This window comes from Thunnus thynnus, chromosome 7, assembly GCF_963924715.1.
Source record: "Thunnus thynnus chromosome 7, fThuThy2.1, whole genome shotgun sequence".
Taxonomy (NCBI): Eukaryota; Metazoa; Chordata; class Actinopteri; order Scombriformes; family Scombridae; genus Thunnus; species Thunnus thynnus.
The window spans coordinates 3,045,379-3,065,725 of NC_089523.1; the positions used below are offsets into that span (position 1 = coordinate 3,045,379).

General features: G+C 39.9%; 1 protein-coding gene across 3 annotated transcripts in view; it reads left to right on the top strand.

Annotated features, from left to right (window-relative positions):
• Window positions 1–20,347, top strand: part of bcas3 (BCAS3 microtubule associated cell migration factor) — a 362,195-nt gene that overhangs the window by 86,321 nt on the left and 255,527 nt on the right. For all 3 annotated transcript variants that reach the window (XM_067593817.1, XM_067593816.1, XM_067593818.1), the window contains exon 16: window positions 6,730–6,880. In XM_067593817.1, coding sequence (XP_067449918.1) covers window positions 6,730–6,880 — 151 coding nt within the window. The remainder of the gene's footprint in view (window positions 1–6,729; window positions 6,881–20,347) is intronic.

Genomic DNA, 20,347 nt, shown 5'->3' on the forward strand with positions numbered 1-20,347 from the left:
AGGAAGTGAGGTTTAATTTTAAACAGACAGCGTGTCCTCCACTTCCTGTGTGATGGAGTTTCATTTCTCTGTCACAGCTAGTATTTCCATTTCTTTACCAGACACTACTAAATATGAATGTTGTAGTAATTGTTTTCAGTACAGCAATTGTAGGCAAATAAACGTCTGGTTCGCAGATATAAGACTGACAAAGATCTCTGCACTAGAGGTCTTCATGGGTCCAAAACGTCAGACACAACCTGAAACGGATCTGTGGAAAACCTACACGAACCTGACGCGCATAAATTGATTTTCAAAAGAGAGAGACCTGACCCCAGAGGGACCTGAGCACAGCCAGACCCGACCCAGATAGACCAGAACATAACAGACCCGTTCCAAAACGCGGTCGACCCGAAGACAAAGAGAACACAAACACCTGCAGCAGCCTGATGCGCTTCAACTCTATCAGTTAACACACAGCTGCAGTGGGGAAGTAATATAGTAATAATAAGAACGAGTGTAAAATCAGTGAAACGAAAATAATGTTTATATGCTTCCAACACAGATAACATATAATAACTATTCCACCTCCTGTAACAACAAGAAAACCTTCTGTAGCAAATCAACAAAAGACAATGTTCAAACTTATTTACTTTATTTTATTTAATATAAATTAATAATAATCTCTGTGAATCAAACTCCAAAATTAATTTAACAGTGTAAATATGTAGACGACTGATTTTCCTAAAATAAGTTCATTTTCAGTTCCCTTGTCAGAAATGTTTGTGGACTCTCCTGAGTGGACCCGTAAAGACTTCTACTCTGCACCACAATATTGTAATAAATGATTTTTTAAATTCAAGAATTGGTCAGAATGTAAAAGGAAAATGTAGTTGAACACCTCCAGAGTTGGCAGTAGAGTTAAAATGCATTTTGAACATGCATCTTGAATGAAGGCTGTACACAGCTGTTAATCCCTAACAGGATTCCATTAACATGAGTTTCAGTGAAGAGGTGTAGCGTCTGATTATGATTTAAAGATTTCCACTCTGACAAGAGTACAGCTCTTTGGAATATTTTGATGAGCTGGCACAGAGTTTTTATTACACTATACAACTATTGGCATCTGCACTCAGAAAGAGATTTTATCTTTTTGGTCACGAAAAGTAATATTGGCACAAAATATCAGCTCCAATCCAAAAATATCTTCAAAAGCACAAAGCCTAGACAAAACCATAAAAGTATTCCCCTAATGGGACGTCGTAGCTTTTTTCCTTGTCTTCCACGCTCCTTCTCTTTCTCTACCCCTCTGTCTCACAGCTGCAATATCATCTTCAGGTCCAAGGTCTCTTCTAATTCCCAGAGCATCACTCAACATGTCACCTGCCAAACCTGCTGCCTCCTAACACTCCCCAACCCAGTTCCTCTCCAGTCCAGCTTGCATCTTTTCCATCTCTTTGACTGAAATATCCTCTCTGGCAGAACAATTCAAATAAGACACAGTGTTTGTGTGGACACACACAGTCTTCAGAGCTTGTCCTTTTCGCACGTCGGCTCCTCATTGGAAGCTGCCTGCTTGTATTGGATGCAAATGAGGTATTAAAAGAGGGGAGAGAAACATGAGATAGCGTGACACGGGGCGGCTGAGGAGAGAGAAAGAGCGCGAAGGATAGAGAGAGAAGCTTAATGCGAGAAGAGAATGCAAATGCTGTTGAGACAGGGAGGGATGGATGGACAGATGGATAGAGGAGAGCTGGATGGATGGTTGGATTAAGGGAGAGAGAGAGAGACGAGGGTCAGGTGACAGTGACTTTTTGGCAGGGTCAGAGTTTTTCTCTGGACGACGGCGACGGAGCTGGATTTGCATTGATGGATCTTCTTTCCATGGGGATGTCATGTATCAGTGCTTGGGCACATCACGCCCCGGTCATTAATCAAATCATGGCCTCCGTCTAGAGCTATCTGTCTGCCAGACGCTTCTCATCTGTCTCCCTCGCTCTCTCACTCTCTCTCTCTTTTCATATTAGCATTGGTCAGCCTTTTTCCTCTGCAGCTTCCTTTTCTGCAGACTTTGTCTCTCAAGTTGAACTGATTGTAAATAATATCCAGGTACTCCAGCAGTAGTAGAGAACGTGCAACAAGTCTGTGAAGTTAGAAGATAACTTTGAAACAAAGCTTGGCTCCAACATCAGTAGTACTAAAAGCAGTAGTTTCGAATAATGTTAAAGTATGAGTGGTACTAATAGTAATGATGTTAAAAATAAGAGCTAATAGTGGTGATAAAGATGGCAAAAGCATTTAAATAATCAGACTAGATTTAGTGTTTTTTTTGGTGTCTCTTGGGCTGCAACCTGACAGTGATCAGTAATGTCTTAATCTTAATTTCAAATCTTTCAATTCTGACTCATTTCTAAGTATAAAACTCTGAGCATGCATAATGCAAAAAAATATGCACGCACGCTCTCCTCATCAGATTTATAAAGCCGAGTGTACACATGGTTCTGTTTTATAAATGTCAGCCTTTGTGAATTTTGTGCACACGTGCACAGGCCTGATTTCCACTCCAACTGTTAGCCATACAGTGATGTAGACACACCCTTAATTAGTTGTTTGCATATGTCTGCTCCACCACCCCGTCTATGAAAACAACAGCAAAGACGTGCAATTAATCAGAATTGCATCAGTAACGTCTTTTTAACAACAGCAAAGCAGTCATCATCGCCCGTTGCTATTATTCATACGGCTGCACTGATCACAGCACAGGTAGTGACTATAATTCACTACATGCATCAGTGTTACTGTATCACTTCCATATGTCACTGTCATCAAATGTTGGAAATGGCATCAGTAGTTATTTAGATTATAGCACTTATATCTATTTTGTCCACAATAAAGAACATAAACGCAGGAGAATGATGCAACATGGGAAAATAAAAACAAAATGAATAAAAATAATAACAATTGAGCTCATAACAGTCAATAAAAGCTTCTAATGCACAATTTCAATTATATTAAATGGAGGTGTTCAGACTGCAGAATGAAATACTCACAGTCAAATGAACAATAATGTTACATTCACATTATTTTTCCATTCAACATATCATATTGAGCTCTCTAGAAAAATGTGTTCTACACTATATGGCATTTATTTTTTACAGTAAATGTGGTTTTGTTGTACACACATGCTCAAGGAGGCCAGTTTGAGCTTCATCAGGTGAAATAACACCTTTTGTACCATGATGAAAAAATCACAACTTAATTATCACCACATCACAGTTCAGTGTGTACTTCTAGTTTATCCATCAAAGATTAGTTTGACTGACGTAAAAAAGAGAGTGAGGAGATAAAAACACAGATAAGTTCCCTCTGAATGATGAAATCTTGTTGCGGTTTGTGCAACAATGTCGCTAAAATGATTTAACAGAAACAAAAGAAATAACATTGAACTCTTGGTTAAAAAGTCATTGAAGAGTGTGACAATATTTTCAAGATAACTTTAATAAATACTAAGAAAATACTTCCTCTTGATTACAGTCCCCCACTCCTCTTCACTTGTTTTTCACTCTACACTTTACTACACACACACACAGACACACACACACACACACACACACACACACACACACACACACACACACACACACACAGACACACTTGCTGTCTGTCTCTCAGCCATCCAAGCTGTCTTTTCAGGTATCATCTTCTCCTGGTGCGTGATCTCTAACACGTTCCAGGCTAACTTGTCTTTACCGTCTGGGGGGGATGTGACAGTTTGAGACCCCTTGACTTTGAGTGACAGGACGGTGTGATGGTTTGGTCAACAGTGATCATCCTCCCCCTGTCTCAGTCGGGCCACACCTGCTCTACAATCCATACTAAGGTTTATTTTTTAGGATGGGGGGTGACTAGGAATAATGTCAGTAGAGCAAAAGTGAAATGTCCGTTTTGGATGAGGATGCTAAATTCATCAACACCCCCTCTCCTCCAATCCTCACCCTCCACTCCCCTCTTAGGTGAAGCACCATTATGGCTTTTCAGGCTGCTTCCTGTACAGACTTTTTTTCATCATCTGCCCCCCTTCCCCTCAACACAAAAGGTGGCTGCCCAGGCTCTGGGGGTGTAGCACTTTTTGAAATGTGAAAGGCTTTCAGGAGCTGCCCCAGTACAGACCTCTGTTAGTCTGACCAAGAGAGGAACAGAGGGAAATGAAGGACAGGTTTGTGTAATGGTCTCCTCTCCCCCTCCGAAGGTCATGCAGTATTGTTGGCCAGCGGAGGTCTAAGAGACAGCCCTTTGGAGGACCACAAAGCGGAGGTTTGGCAGGACTAATGAAACTCAGAGCTACACGTTAATGATCTAAAAGACTGGACCAAAACACTCAGCAGTCCCTTTCCGCTCGCATTCAGCCTCCTCTCGATCGCTCCTTCCAAATAATGACAAGGCACTCTCCTCCTCTACCTTTATTGTAACCTTTGATGTCCGCCTTGTTTTCTTTGTCTCCGTGTTCCCCCCCTCCCTTCTTTTCATTCCTTTATGTTACGTGGCTGTCACTCATCTATTAAGGCAACAAATGGAACAAGGAAAACATTCAGAGAGTGTATTGTGGTGCACCCACAGGTTTGCTCTTTATTTCTTTTGAAAGCACTTGAACTTGGAATTTTCCTTGGGCTGCCCATTGAATCAGCAGGATACACTTTTTTTTGGTTGTAGGCATTGTCATAGGATTACAAACATATTTGTTTTATAATCCACATTTCCAATCCCCTATAGTTGGATGTTTCTATGTAACTGTTTATATGTAACTGTGTTTTCTCTCATTGTATTGAAGAGTTGCCTTAAAAAAACAACAACAACTTATTGTTTAACGTATCTCTAGTTGTAGTTAGATAGTTTTAGTTTTATTTGTCCAAGTTTAGAGATGATCAATACAGTGGAGGGGAATTGAGATGGTCACAACATTGGAAAAAAAACATATTTGTATGTTTCTGTTCAATTTGGGTGAAGCAGCTTTACAGAATGTTGTGAAGGTCGTGACAAATTACAATTGAAGTATGAAAGCTTCTTCTCTATCTCTGTTATATAGAAACTGGATTTAGCAATGATGGAATGTGAATCTTTTAAATATCTGCAGTCCTCTTATGCACTAAGAAGAAGACAGGATGGCTTCTGGAGGTGCTGACATGATTAATAAATCCTCACAATTCATTGTTGAAGTCATGAATTAAGCAAAAAAATCTGCATATTTCTTGGCTTTTCAAATGTTAGAATTCACTGTGGAGTGAATATTGTTACTGTTGGTTATATAAAACAGTCAACTTGAAGGCTTGAACTTGTGCCCTGGAAAAATGTGTTTTTAAACTATTTTTTGACATTTTAAAGATCATGCAATTCAATTGATGGAATCTGATGTTATATGATAAGAATAAGAAATGATTAGTTACAGCCAAAATTCCTAGATAGTAAATAGGAGTGGGTGGAATGGCTAAAATGTTATGGTATATGCAATTTTATATTGCAGTTTTAATATACAGTATATTGTAATAAGATAGACTTTGTTAAAAATCACTTCAGAAGCTGTTTGTAGATATAAAAAAACAAATAGAAAAGCCTGTTTTAGGCTAGACCAAAAAATTCAGCACCTGATAATCAAAGTATATTTATATCAAATATCACATATCATATTGATGCAAAACACATAGATCAGTCCTGCTCATTGATTTGAAAAAAAGTCTAATAATGTCAGAATACAACCAAAGACATGAAAGGAATAGCTACAACGATATAAATGGAAAAATCTTTTGTCTCAGTAGGCAAATTGATTTGCCTACTGAGACAAGTCTCTGCCCTGCTTTTCCTGTCAGAGATGAACTCTGCCTGATGTGCACACAGAAAGTGTTGAAATGTGTTGTCCAGTAAGGTGGAGGCTAACTGTCTGTGTGAAGTGAAATAGAAAGTGAACTAGCAGCCTGTCTCCCTGATGTAGCTGGTTAAGGTCATTAGGCCTTTAAGAAGCCCTTTGACATCACCTGATTATGTTTGGCTGGAGCTGCATGGGATATGTGAGATGAGATGTGTTTCTTTGGCTCATCTGTGTGTGTGTGTGTATGTGTGTGTGTGTGTGTTGAGCCAGTGTGTAGGGCCTGTTGATTGGCCTTGATTAACAGACTGCCAGGAACTAGAAGCACAGCTAGAGCCTTTGTAATGTAGCATCTTGAGCTGGTTATTTCCAATCATTCCACAGGAGGCCTTGAACCCGGGGTAGTGTGTGTGTGTGTGTGTGTGTGTGTGTGTGTGTGTGTGAGAGGGCTTGGGAGAAAAAAAAATCTTAACACAGTATTCAAACAGGGCTTTTTTTCCTTGGAGTGAAAGGTGTTTCAGTTCCCTAAACAAGGTCTTCTGGTGGTCTGCCTGCCCAGTTTGAAGACAGATTAATTTTTTTTAATTCCATTCCAAGTGAGCAGTGCTGAGAATTAGCATCTGTAAAGACCACTGAACTGAAAAAGGAACCGCTGAGCAATGAAAAATGAAATATGTATAAAAGCTTGTACCAGCGTTCATAATGTGATTCTCAGTATTTTGAGAGCATTACCTGGGAAGGCTCTTGACATACTGTATTTGTCTGTTATGTTCCACCCCAAATCTATGAAAAAAGGACATTTCTCTGACCTTGCTGTCCAGTGGAACATCCAGTACTATTTAAAAAAAAAAAAAAAACACTTTTAATAATCTAGCATCTCTGTGTTTTTCCAGCCAAGCTGAGCAGCCAGGATTCGTACAACAACTTCACCAATAACAACATGGGGAACCCGCGGCTGTCCCCTCTACCCAGCCTCACTGTGGTGCTGCCTCTGGCTCAGATCAAACAGCCCATGACCCTGGGCACCATCACCAAACGCAGCGGGTAGGTAACACACACACACACACCAACTTTCTCTGCAGGAACTCCACTTTATAAAGCACATGTGTTCCACAGCTATAGTATAGAATAATCCCACCACAGAATCAATAACTAGTAGAACAAATCATAACAATTGTTTTTTAGTGGTTATAGTGTAATATAATAGTGTTCCTTTAGTCAGTCATCACTCATAAACATTTATTTTAATTACCCATATTTACAGTAGTATTTATGAGCAGTATATAGTGTAAATACTAAAATAATTGTATGTGGACATAAGGACATTTTAGCTTTTGAATGACTGATAACAGCTGTAATCATATGTAATGATATATTATGACACAGATGAGTCAATCCTTATAGTGTGTTATAAAACATTTCACAGTTTATACTGTACACATGTGCAACTCATTCACTGCAGGTGTACTGTTCATATATGTGATTAAAATGATTAATACTCATGAAGAAGGTTCTTTTTTGACCTCTGGAATAGGAGTTTTTTAACTCAAGGTACTAGATTTCTCCTGAGGCTTTCAGACAAATCTCATGACTGTCATAAGTAAGAAGAAAGATGCAAGAGTTTGCTCAGTTGTTATTGAGAATTTTAAAAATGGATTGATAATTAATAAGATAAAGAAATACTTCATATTTTCTATTTATTTATATAATTAAAACTGTGTTACATTGTCAGTCATTCATTATCTGTTTATATACTAGTTACAGATGTATCACAAGATGAATTATAGTTGATAAAAAAACACTTAAAATGTCCTTAAATGTGTTAAAGTGTGTAATAAACCTTTTATTAATTGTTTGCGGCTCACAAATGCTAAACAGACAGGTGAAAATAAAGTGTTACTGTTTATCCTTATTAATGTTGTAACACATTACAAGAAAACTGAATATTTTCTTTAAATTTCTGATGCTTCAGTCCAGCTGCTTTTGGACATAAACTGTTACTGCTAACTTTTCCACCCACATGACATAAGCACTATGTCAAACATGCACAGAATGCCGGTGCTAAAAAATGTTCCATGGATACTGTGTGTATGAATGTGTACTACATGTATCAGTAGGTCATTGTGGTCATGTTTGAGAAGTAGGCCTTGTCGTTAAAAAAAACTAATCCAGATACAAAGCATGGCAGAAGACACAACTGAAAGCTTCAAAATAAAAGAGGGTAATTGAAGCCTCAAACCTTTTTAATTTACAATATGTGCTTCCCAAGTAAACCTTTAATCATACCTATTTTTCTACAGTATTTAGTCATCAGTAGACTTGTGTAGGCCAAAGCTTTTCCTCTCACACATTCACCTGATGCTCATGGACTTCTTTTGTCTCAGGCCACCACTTTTTTGCATAGGGTAATGAAGCACAACACACATGCGAAGTTGTTCCGCAGGTTGTTTGGAAAGCGGATAAAAGACATCATGCTTCACAAGACTATAAACACACTCTGTGAATAAGTTAGAATGATATTCAAGTCATATTAAATGCAGTGTAACCTTGCCAGCAGTGAATACCTCGAGCTTAGCTGTGAGCTCTGCTCTCATGAACCTCTGTCCTCTCAGTCTCTCTCTTTTTTTTTTTTTCACCTGGATCTTCGCCATGCATTGCAATTATGTCGTTTTAGGACCATCAGTGAGTACAGGCCTTTGCTAAGCGCATTTACATACAGTACAGGTGGCTCCACAAATATGGGTAGATTTTAATATTTTCATTTAAATGTAATTTTCATGTCCTGTTTGAATGGGAAATGCTATAATGATTCAAACAGACGGACAGGGATTTATTTCCCTGTGATATTTGATAAGTGAGCTTTGAGGATGAAAATAGAGACCTGATCCTGCGGTCAACATAAACAACATCAGGCCATTTTTTAAATCATTAGGATGACCTGCAAAGTTCATTTGGTTTGTAAAATGTATTAACGCTTATGGGCTGCAGTGGTGTCCTGCTTTGGTATATTTAGTATCATGTCCTGGTGCTCAGTGGTTTGCATTTGGTTTAGCAGTTGTAATATTTAACGTCATATAGTGTGGAGGGTTCAAAACATACAGTAGGTCTGATAGGTCTAAATTAAACTTATTTATTTAAAGATGTCCTAATTCACCATTCAGTGAGAGCTGTCAGGTGTTCATTTATAGTTTTACAGCATCATTAGCCAAACTCAGTCAAAAAGTAGGCTGTTTTTTCATCTGGTTTTATAATCTGTCAATATGAAACATTCTTTTTTCAGCTGGTGGTTTTTTTTATTTTATTTGTGCTGTATCTGCTTTGGTGCTACACATTTTTGCTATGATGCTTTTATTTTCTACATCCTTTCTCTATACATACTAAGCTCTCATTGCTAATTATTTGTGTTACTTTGTCCCTTTTCTTTTGTGTCAATCTAAGTGCTAATCAGTTATTGCAACATTTTTTTTCTGTCTCTGGCAGTGTGGTGTAGTTTCATTATTTTGCCTTCATCTTTGGTAGTAAGCAATAATCAGTACTTTCATTTATGCATTCATTCATTTATCTTGACTGATGCTAAGTGCTTACTTTTGTGCACTTGCAAGATATTCATTGTCTGTCACTTAGTGTTTTTTAGTGTTTTTCGATAATTTCACAAGTATAAACAAAACCCTTTGTCTAAATAGAAAATATTCTAATATTCCAGAATTTTGACTTCTATTAAGAACTTTCTGACCAAAGATTTTCCTCTATGAGACCTACAGGACTCAGTGTTTAGAATGTACTACTTACTATTTGTTGAATTACTTTGAAATGAACTGACAATAGAGCACAGCAAAAAATAATCTAGTTGAATGGTGAATTTGTCAATGAATACTCTTCTCAGCTCATTTTCAGCAATAAAAATGTGTAAAAAATTCATAAACTTTCCTATAGGGATGATGCAAGACTTATTCTATGTATTTTGTTGTCAACAAATCCCATGGCCAAGACCAAAGACCAAGAATGTGTTAATCTATCTGTCAATACTTCTGACTTCCTTATCCTGCTGTCAGCCCCAAGCTCATTGGCTCCTTCTGAAGATGAATCTTTTAAAAAAGGGTCACAAATATAGAGGTGTTTCTACTATTTTGTCCACCTCTTTCATAACAAGGAGAGTAGACTAAATATTAAAAACACCTCTCAGGAATATATAGCACACCCCAACCTCACTACAAAATACAGCCTACAAAATGAGCATGAAGAAAAACAACGAAAAAAAGGATGAAGGTAGCAAGGTGTCCATAATAAATCAGCAAGTGAATTCAGTTTCATTTTTTAAAAAACAAAATATCTTTCTAAAACAGCTGGTCACTGTAGTTTTTGGCAAACATTACTCAGGCAGGAGCAAATAGCGCATTTGTTGGGGACTATTTTCAGTGGCGGATTAATCCACATTTGTTGCTCTAGTAAGTATTTCTGGCACGTCAATGAACAGTCTGGCTCCCTCATGTGTTTTTAATAGTTTTTGGACAACTATGGAGCTCTGTAGCACAGAGGAATAAAATGTATCAGGCTTTGATACACACGCACAATACTTGTTCATAGATCATTTCATTGTTGGTTTTGGTTTGTTCATGAGATATGTTGACAGTAACATACTAAGATACTAAATTTTTCAGCCATTACACCTGTTAGTGAAACACCTCAAAGTGTTTATTTGGCTCTGTAGGACGATATCAGGTCTTGTAGGCTGCTGCTTCATCCATCCATCCATCCAGTCCAGAAGAGGCATCAGTATTAACGCATCAGGACATGCAGCTGTGCAGCTTGATCCCGCATGCACACGACTGCACCAATACAACAAACAAACACATACACACACACACACACATACACACGCACACACACAGAGTGAGGCAGCAGGTTTGGCCCCTAGAGTGGGGGGTGATATCATATGCTTTCACGCTATACTTACACAGGAGTACCCAGGCACCATCTGTCTGTCTGTGCAGCCAGCCCTCTCTCTCTCTCTCTCTCTTTTTATGTATGAGTGTGTATGTGTATGTGAGTGTGTATGACAGAGAGAGAGAGAGAGAGAGAGAGAGAGGAGCGTCCGGCAGCTGTATTTACACCTGTATGAGCAGATCCCTGTTGGCAGGGCAGCAGAGGAACACACCAGCTGCTTAACCTACATTCCCTACCAGGCTGCCTTTGTGTGCACTGTGCCGTGACACACACACACACACACACACAAACACACACACACGTTGATGAAGCTTTTACCCCCTTTGTCTGACCAGGCCAACTGCAGGAATACTTTCATAGACCCCGGCAGGCAGGCCTACGGACCACCAATGTACAAATGCTGCTGTTTCTCTTCAGACGCCTCAAATTTTTAACATCAAACAAGCTCAACAAGTTCAAGCAGAGCCCACCCCCCCCCTTAATTTAGATGTTGGTGTTTTCCCCCTGTCTGAATGGGGAGGTAGCATCGGATGTGGCTCAGCATCCGCCTGATAACCCCCCTCCAGGCGAGGCCAGGTCAGGGAGTCGAGGAGAGCAGCCAAGCTTCTGCTAGTCCTCAAAGTCTCCGGGGAGTCCCGAACAAGGAGAGGAGTGTCGGCTTTGACCCAGCCTCTTGTTTCCTGTCAGCCAAATTTGGCAGAGGGTTTGACCCAGATGAATTGAACCCCAACAAAGAAAAAGACATTGGTCACAAAATCAAAAAGATTCCCTCTTGGTGAAATGTCACAGTCAGAACTTAATCTTTAGAAGAGATTATGAGAGAAATGACAGTCAGCTCCCAGGAAAGTCCACTTGTCCCTGTAGTCACCAGAGCTCTGTGAGGATAGATTTAACATGTCAAAATGCCTGTCAGTGTCAAATTGGGGATTTGCAAGCAGACAAACTATTGCACACTTATCCCATCTACACACAATCTGACTTTAACGCACACAAATGAAAATCCCAATGGAAAGATTGTCACACACAAAAACAAAACACCACCCTTGACCAAATCCAGCTGATGACATTTTCAAGCAAATGCAGTAAGAGTGCAGGTGAGGTAGCTAGAAAGACGACAGAGAGAGAATGAACGAGACCCTGTGACCTGCCACAGATGTGCCCTCAGATTACTGTAATGCGTATATAAGAGCCAACCCAGTGTTAGAGCCATTGTCTTACAGAGCCTTACTGAGAACGGGGGCTAGAGAGCCGCATTAAGAATGCGAGCATCACATGGCAGCAAGACTAAACCATTTGCACAAATCACCTCACTTCCTTCCCTTTTTAATGGCCCAGGCGGAGCCACTATTAGGGCCAACGGGTTAAGAGATGAATGTGTGAACGATTATTCTCCGGGAGTGGGGTCGTCGCCCTCACAGGTCGATTACGCTCACTCTTTTTCTCTCTCTCTCTACTGGCTCTGTCCCTCTCTCTCTCTCTCTCTGCCTCCTCTCAGTAACACACCCACTCAGTCTTACACCCCTTTTACTCCACTGACCCATGTTTAACTCGTGTTTCCCAACATGCCGCTGACCTGTGTGGGATTCCTTTCCACCAAACCTGCTTGATAAGGCGGTGCGTCACATAAAGGGGCAGTGTTTTGTCTGCACTGTGGCCTAACTGTGAACTGAGAGCTCAACATGGTGGACAGTTTTCCCCAACATGACCTCATTCTTTAGTTTTATTCTGAGCAGGATTAATTTTGACAATTGATTTGTAGCGATAAAGCACAATTAGTACATGTTCTAGTAGAAAAGACCTACAGGCTTTGCAACAAATATTAATGATAAAAACTGCTATAAAATGCTAGTAAATACTTGAACCATTAGCTTTACTTTTTCATTTAAAAAGACCTTAAAACATTTAATTTCTACATTGCTTAATGGAAAATGCAACCCGACCCCAATAATACAGGGTAGATTTCAGAAAGGCTACTCATCTGTTATTAATTCTGACTAAAGTGACATTTTTACGCAAGACCCCCCCAGTTTACAATATAGTGCATGTCCATTGATTTTTACCTATATCTACTTTGTAAGATAATCTGTGAATTTTGAATAATAAATAAAATAAATCACAAGAAGTTTGGATAGAAGCCAAAAGGCGATAAAATTCTGGCAGTGTTTTCTAATGCCTGTTGTTGTTGTATCCACCATCAGACGAGATTAGAAGGGTGAGCATTCAGAGCTCTTGACAGTGACCCATAGAGAGCGCAACATGCGTAACATATGTTAGACAGTTAGTCGCTGGTCCACCTTGACCTCATTTCACTGAGCAACCGTTCTCAACCTGATCTTAAGTCAGGTTGTCTGCACAAGTTGCTTGACATTAGGCAAAACTTTCCAACTGACACTCGACCCTTGAACACCTGTGTAAAAGGAGTATTAGCTGTTAAGCTGTATTGTTGACGTGACAAGTTTTTTTATAGGGCAACAAATAGCAAGTTGTCTTTAGAAACCTGAAATCTGAGGTTGAGTGACAGCCTTTTATTCCACAGAACATATTAATATTTTTGGGGATACTGTAGTTTACAGTATTTAATACTGATGAGACTTTTCTGTTAGCATTTTGCGCAAATTACCATTTATGTCCACAGTACGGTAAATTTGGGTTTGTGCCAAACCATTATTAAAAATCAAAGACTTTTCAATTACTATTGTACAACTGTTACCATTAGGTTATTATAAATCACTAATATGTTCTTCTTACTTTATACATGATCACAGTGTAGCTTGCTTGAAAGGATGAATGTGAAGCAACCGAGGCAGCTTTTGACTAAGTTTTAAATGGATGCCTCCATTAGCTGAAACAGTTTACTGCTGTTTCCCCTCAATTTAAAACTGTCCTCTTTCTTTTTTTGCATCAGTTCTATTTCCCATTACTCTATTAGCCACCAACAATAAGTTCCATCAACAATAAGTTGCAAGAAACTAGGAAGGAATAATTCAAACCGGCATCTTGTAAACCCCAAAGCCTACTTGGCCTTTGCTACCCCCATGGAGATCTCACCCCGTTCGTCCATCACTCTCCCATTGGTGTCCATCCATTTACCCAGCTGGAGGCCCAGAGTGGGGCCTCCGCAGGTTCGATAGACTCAGCAGAGGGTAGATGGTAGAGACCGTCCACCCCCCTCTGCAGCACTTTGATAAGTGGCAGTTTACCAGGGGCCTCCATTACACCAACCAGTGTGTTCATTTGTCAACTTGCGCTCCAGGAGTAAGACATTCCAGGGCAAATTGTTGCTCCCTGTCTCCCGGTGGAACATTTCTCTACACATCCATGTACCAAGACTAATTGGAGACAGTGTGCTATCGTTGGGAGGGCCCAGGCGGATGCGGCGAAAGCGATAAAATAAAGAAGTGCTGCAGAGTGCTTTGCTTGGCCGGGGATTCTGTTTTTCATGACTGGGGGAGGTTGGCTGGCGGGGACAGAGTTCAGTCTCATCGGACCTTTATTGCTGTAAGGAAAAGGCTTATTTACTGTAAACTGTTTACGGAGCTCTGTCACTATCTCTGGACATGCAGAATAAACACAGGAACACACTCCCACTCCTAATGTCTTGTAAACACAAGAAACACGCACAGACTGACAGATAGACAGAAATACATCCTGAAAAAGACACTACACTCTGGATGACTCTTGCACACACACACACACACACACACACAAACACACACACTGTGTACTTGTTAACATAATCACAGTGAATACACATTTGCCCACACCCTCACTTCCAAACAGGCACGCACATTCACGAGACAATGCACAGCCATAAATACACACTTGCACTAAAAAAAGAAGTGGCATGCAAAAATACAACTCATTGTCTCAACAATGCCTGAGTGCTGTTAGTTTTATTGGTGTCCCCAGTTGTTATACAAATTGGATAAACTCTTCATACTCTTTCTCAATCTCAACAATCAGAACTGTTTCCCATCATTTTTCTGTGTCGTATTTACACGGTTGGATTCAGACCTACATGTTTCTGCACATGTACCCAATCCCTTTAAAGTTAAGGGGGAAAAATATGACAGATGTCTGAAGAAAAAAACAGTCTGTGGACATGCTGCATCTGCCAAATATATGGTATCACACTTTACAGAGCAGCTTGAGCAGATGAATCATCAAGCCATCCCGCAGATTTTCAAATCCATCTTGGCGCACAGACATTCTGTTTCCTGCCTCATATGTGTTGTGCACTTAAACAGACACGTCAAAAAGTATGTAATGTGAAAAGTGTGTTTGCTCAAGTGTGCTAGTTTAATAATGGTTTTTCCGTCTATCTCTGTATTCCCCACCCCCTTCACCCCCTCCACCCCCCTCTCATGAAGACCCTACCTCTTTGGGGCGGGATGTTTTGCCATTAAAACTCCATGGTGAGTTTTGCCTCTCCCCTCCTTGGCTCCCTCGGCAGCATGCAACTGTATACTCCGCCACAGCACACACACCGCCTCCTTTACCTCTCATTTGTCTCCTGGTATATTTTCAACACATTCCGCAGAGTTTGTGCAGCCATTCCTCTGGAGGGAAAAATCCCAAAGAGGAGTGTTTCTTATTTTCTCATCATTGTTACAGCTTTTTTTTTTTTTTTTTTCAAACCCTTCAATTTTTCTGTGTTTAAGTGTATGTTGATCTTTTGTTGGAGGATGATTCAATGTGTTGTGTTAAATCCACTGCAATACTTAAGTGTAGACATTTTTTTGGTTGGATTTGCTATTTATATGCAGTTTTATGGATGATTTTTAGATCCCTCATTTTGTTAAAATGACAGTTCTAAATTAAAAACCACATGCCCTCAGTCTGTGTTAGGTGGTAGTCCAGGGGACATATTGTAGGGCTTTAGAGCTGTGCCATAGCCCTTATTGTCTGGTTACAGTGAGGTTTCTTTGAGCCACCCACTAGAAAATAACATCTTTGTCTTTTTCTTTCACTCTGCTTGGACCCTCCATGATGTTTTTTCCAAGAATGACGCTTTTGTGTGAAACACATGTTCAGATTTTCTTTTAGCCCACTTTGGTTCAAATTTTTTCAGTCAGATGTGTGTTTGCACGCAGTGATTGTGCCTCGTCATATTCTTATTTATTTCTAGTCTTATTGTGAACATTGTCTTTTCTCTCATGGTTATAGCAATGTGATTGATGTGTACCCCTCTTCTAAAAATGTGTTTTGCAAAGAACCAATGGTGAACCAAATACTGATATAGACCTCTCTTGTAGTAATTATAACTAATGCTGCACTAATGGATATTTTTATATTAACAAACTACTATGTCTAATGTGAAAGAGGTCACTCCTAGTGGCAAATCCACAGAGAATAACCAGACACTCTGCAGTTCTTACAGAGCATTTTAGAGTCCTTAAACTTGCTGTAGGATCTTTTCTTTCTCAACATGTTTGCAATAGTGATAACATTTGAGTGTGTTTTCACGGTTTGTTCTTCTGCCCTGAAGTAGCCAAAAATCAATTAAAGCTGGAGTGTGGGACTTTTGTCTCTCCCCTCTGGCAGTGAGAGTAATTACAAAAACACTGTTGACGAATGCCTACTTCATAGGCTCCACCGTAGCCTACTCTGTCACTACTGTTGCGGCTGTAAAACGGTGGATAAATTGTTTTGAGAATTACACAACCTCTGCGAAAATGACTCGTTCACTATCAGAATTTTATCCTTTCCGTCCAGTAACATTTGGAAAGTCTTGAAGAGCAGCTTGATTAAATTATTTTATCGCCATTCAAGTTCGCAGGGACTAATTGGAAGTTAGCCAGCTTGGCCGGTGGAAGTCCCCGGGTGTGCATTCAAACAGCCAGAGTGGAATGGACATGTCCTGCCCAACATAAGATTTAAAAACTCTGTATACAGAGAGATTTATCTGGTGGTGATAGGCTTTATCTGCATTGTGTGAACTCGTTTGGCAAGGGCTTGAATGTAACTGACGTTCATTTATGTGTAAAAGTTCTGCACTGCAGGTTTAATACTGCATTAATCTGTCTTTCAAGAGCAGAAGCTGTTCAGTTGGGCTGTGCTTTCAATGCCTTCAGTGGACACGCCCCCAGCATTTCAGAGCAGAGAATACTGCTTATTTCTCCACGATTTTGAAACCTAATTTTATATACTTGGTGATTTTTTTAATCATTCAAATTTGTCTGGGTGGTTAATTACACATTTTTCTGTGGTTTGAGAAACTCAGAACACATTTATTATTGTTGTACACTGACTTTAATATTACGAATATCAACAAATGACTTACTATCACACATCTTGTGTGTTCTCCGATTTGTTCAGAGATTCAAATAGGTCTGGTGTTGAGCTTATTGACGACTGTATCCTTGGTTGGAAGGAAAACTGAGCCAATCAGAGCTTTGAGACTAATACCTGATTTATGGTAGGTTGCTTGATACTTTTGATGAGTGTTCCACAACAGAAATTAAAGTTGTGCAACATTTTCAATTTATACTTCGGCGAAAGGTTGCAGTTGTCTCCATGTTAATCAGACGCTGTCCTCCAGCTGGCTTGTTTAGTTACATTATATCATCCCGACTGGGACTAATTAAACAAGGACATTACAAGGACATTACAAGTTATCTAAAGTTACAGACCAAAATGTCAATCACACAATCACATTGTGTGACAAAATACGACGGTGTCCGCGACAGAACAAAATTCTGCAGGTGCGTGACATGAAATGGAAGTGTCGACACTTGTTCTGCTGAAAATACGTCTTTTCTGTTGAGCGACACTTATCAAAAGTGTCGAGCAACCTATAATAACTCAGTCTCAAGAACGGGGACATCACCTTCTTGTGTCAGAGTCAGAAAATGATTCGTCAACAAGCATGGATGAAATCGACACAACTGTACAGGTTGTTGCATATTTCTTGAAAAACATTATGTTAACTGTTAGTTCAGACTGAATAATGAGGGGAAATAAAGTTTATGAGGATAACATTATTAGGAAACGATCAACTTTCAATTTGAAATTTTGAGTCAAACTTTTCATTTTCATTAGCGGCATTGAGTAGCAAATGCTAAAGGGCACAACATCTTCATCTTGAAGGAACTCCTGAGCTGTGGACTTTTTTTTTCTTGCAGGGAGCTGAAGCCAAGTCTCTTGTCAACACTGTCTCGTGAAATCAGATGCTTACAAGCTTTTAAAAGAAGCCCCATTATGACAGAGTCACTTATGGAGAGATGATTGAGTGGCTCAGTGAAGTGAACTTTTCCCTTCCTGGCTCCCTGCTCTCCAGCTCCTCCCTGTTGACTCCATTCACTTTAGAAAATGAATAGCATGTGGTGCCTTCCCCAAGTCTTGGGTTTCGTCTTTTGTTGTGGGCAGTCACTCATACTTTTTAATTGAAGCTTTTTTCTCTCTGTCTTCATCCACCTCCCGCTTAATCTAGGCCCTTAGTGATTTCAGAGCGTATACTTTTCAAAGGTACACATCATTAGCATTGGAATCTTGACCCTCACAATAACTGCCTTCCGCTCAAATTTGAGCTAGTTAAACCTATATTGTTTCTCTAATAGTGTATGCCTTGAGATGTGAGCTATGACAGTCCATTTGCCAATTTCTGCTTCAGCGTTAAAGCCTGCCTTCTGGAAGCTCAGTGGTACCAAGACATTAGGCACACATTTTCAAAACAGAGCCCTCTTTTATTTCCTTCTCCAGGATACCATGTACTGTATCATGCTGTCTTGAATTTCCATCTCTTAAGATTTTATGTCTATGTTCAAAGCATGTATTTTATTCTGACCTTATACTTTAACTTACACCAATTTAATACAATATAATTGAGCAGTCTGACTGAAAGTACATGCCTAGTATGGCACATACTACTGACAATAGAAACAGGTAAAAAAAAGTTGTAGTTTCTCCTTGAACATTTGATGCCTGTTCTCCAATGTTCACTGAGTTCCCCCAGTAGTTGTCATTAGTGCTGTGTGCTCAGCACAGCCCCTAGGCTGCCTCTTTTCCAAGGGCTGTTGTAAAATAATAAATGTGACGTTGAAGGATGTGCCCTCCACATGACTGCCCTCCCTCACTACCTCTCTCCGTCTTTCTTTCCCCTCCTGGTCACAGTCTTAATACCGGCTCCTTTTCTGATATGAATGAACCATATGGAACAGAATCAGTGCAACGACAGCAGTACAGCTCTTTGTCACTGGATGGCCAGCTCAAGTTAGCTCTATCATATTTGTTTACTGTGAGGGCCCTGAAAATAAATGGAAGCTGCCACCGGACTTCCATCCCCCCTCGGAGGCGCCTCACGTTAGCTCCGGACATAGTAATGCAAAGGGACTTTGATGGTTGATGTCACAGATTGAATTATGCCCTTGAGGAAAAGCTATTAGCTCAGTCAAGAGTCCTCATTTGTTAAATTAAAAGTGGAAATGACATGTGAGTAGTCTTTTCAGTGAATTAAAGTTGCAAAGAGAATGGATTCCACTCCCTGCTAAAAGGCAATAGTACAAAAGGAAATCTTGTGGAGGGAGAAGAAAAAAAGAGATTTGCCATTTGTTTAGTGGCATTCATCTCCCTCTGCTCCCAATCCCCTCTTAGTATATTTATGTTTCATAATTTTATTGGGTTAACATTTTTTGTAACTTGGTCCATTTACCAACCCACTCCCCTCACACCAGGCCACTCCAAAAACTGGTTACTGTCCTACATATGGAGAGCAGAATTAGGCCCTTGTCTCCTGGAGCTGTGCCTCTCTGTCGTAAGGGTAAAAACCTCAACACTTTTAAGCCACTTCAAGTGAGATCAAGAGGAAAAGGATGATTTAAAACACAGATGAATAAACTTTAGTGGTCACGGTACCCAGAGACGGGAACTGAGCTGTGATCTTTGGTCCTGTTGGCAGGCTCGGTGCTAGCTAAGGCCTCTTCAAAGAGGCCCAAACCCAGCTCATCAGCTACGAGACCACAGTAGGGAGTCAGTATTGTAGTCTGCTATCCCAGACTTACAGTATATACATTGCTGTGTATGATTATATATATTACATGTGTATTTACTTTCCTATATAGATGTGTGAGGTCAGTATGCACGGGTTGTAACATGGTCATTTCTGTCTCATGCTTCTAAGTAATAATCTCCACTGTGCCTCTTTTTACTCAATAATTTGTCATTTTTCCTTTCAAGAAAACCGGTCAGATTCAAACAATGTTTTTCCTTGATTTATTATTCAACTTCCATTTCCATCCAAAGTCAACATGAAGACTATGAGGAGGTTAGAATATCTTCCAGTGTAAGTTGCTGTGTGGTATATTCGTCAGCCCTGAGCTCTCACCCTTGAAAACCAACATCAACTTGCTCTGAAATAGGATTTGTGTTTCCTGGGTTATTGAATCCAGTGAACCACAGGGCCTTTGAGGGTTTAACATTTTTTCCAGCAATGGGAGAGATGGAACACCAGGGTTTTCAGCAATTAAACACCTCACCAAAGAAGAACTACAACTTCACAGAACTCCCACACAGTCGGGAATATTGTACCTTCTTTTGAGCAATGAACAGAAGATATATGGTGTCTTGTGA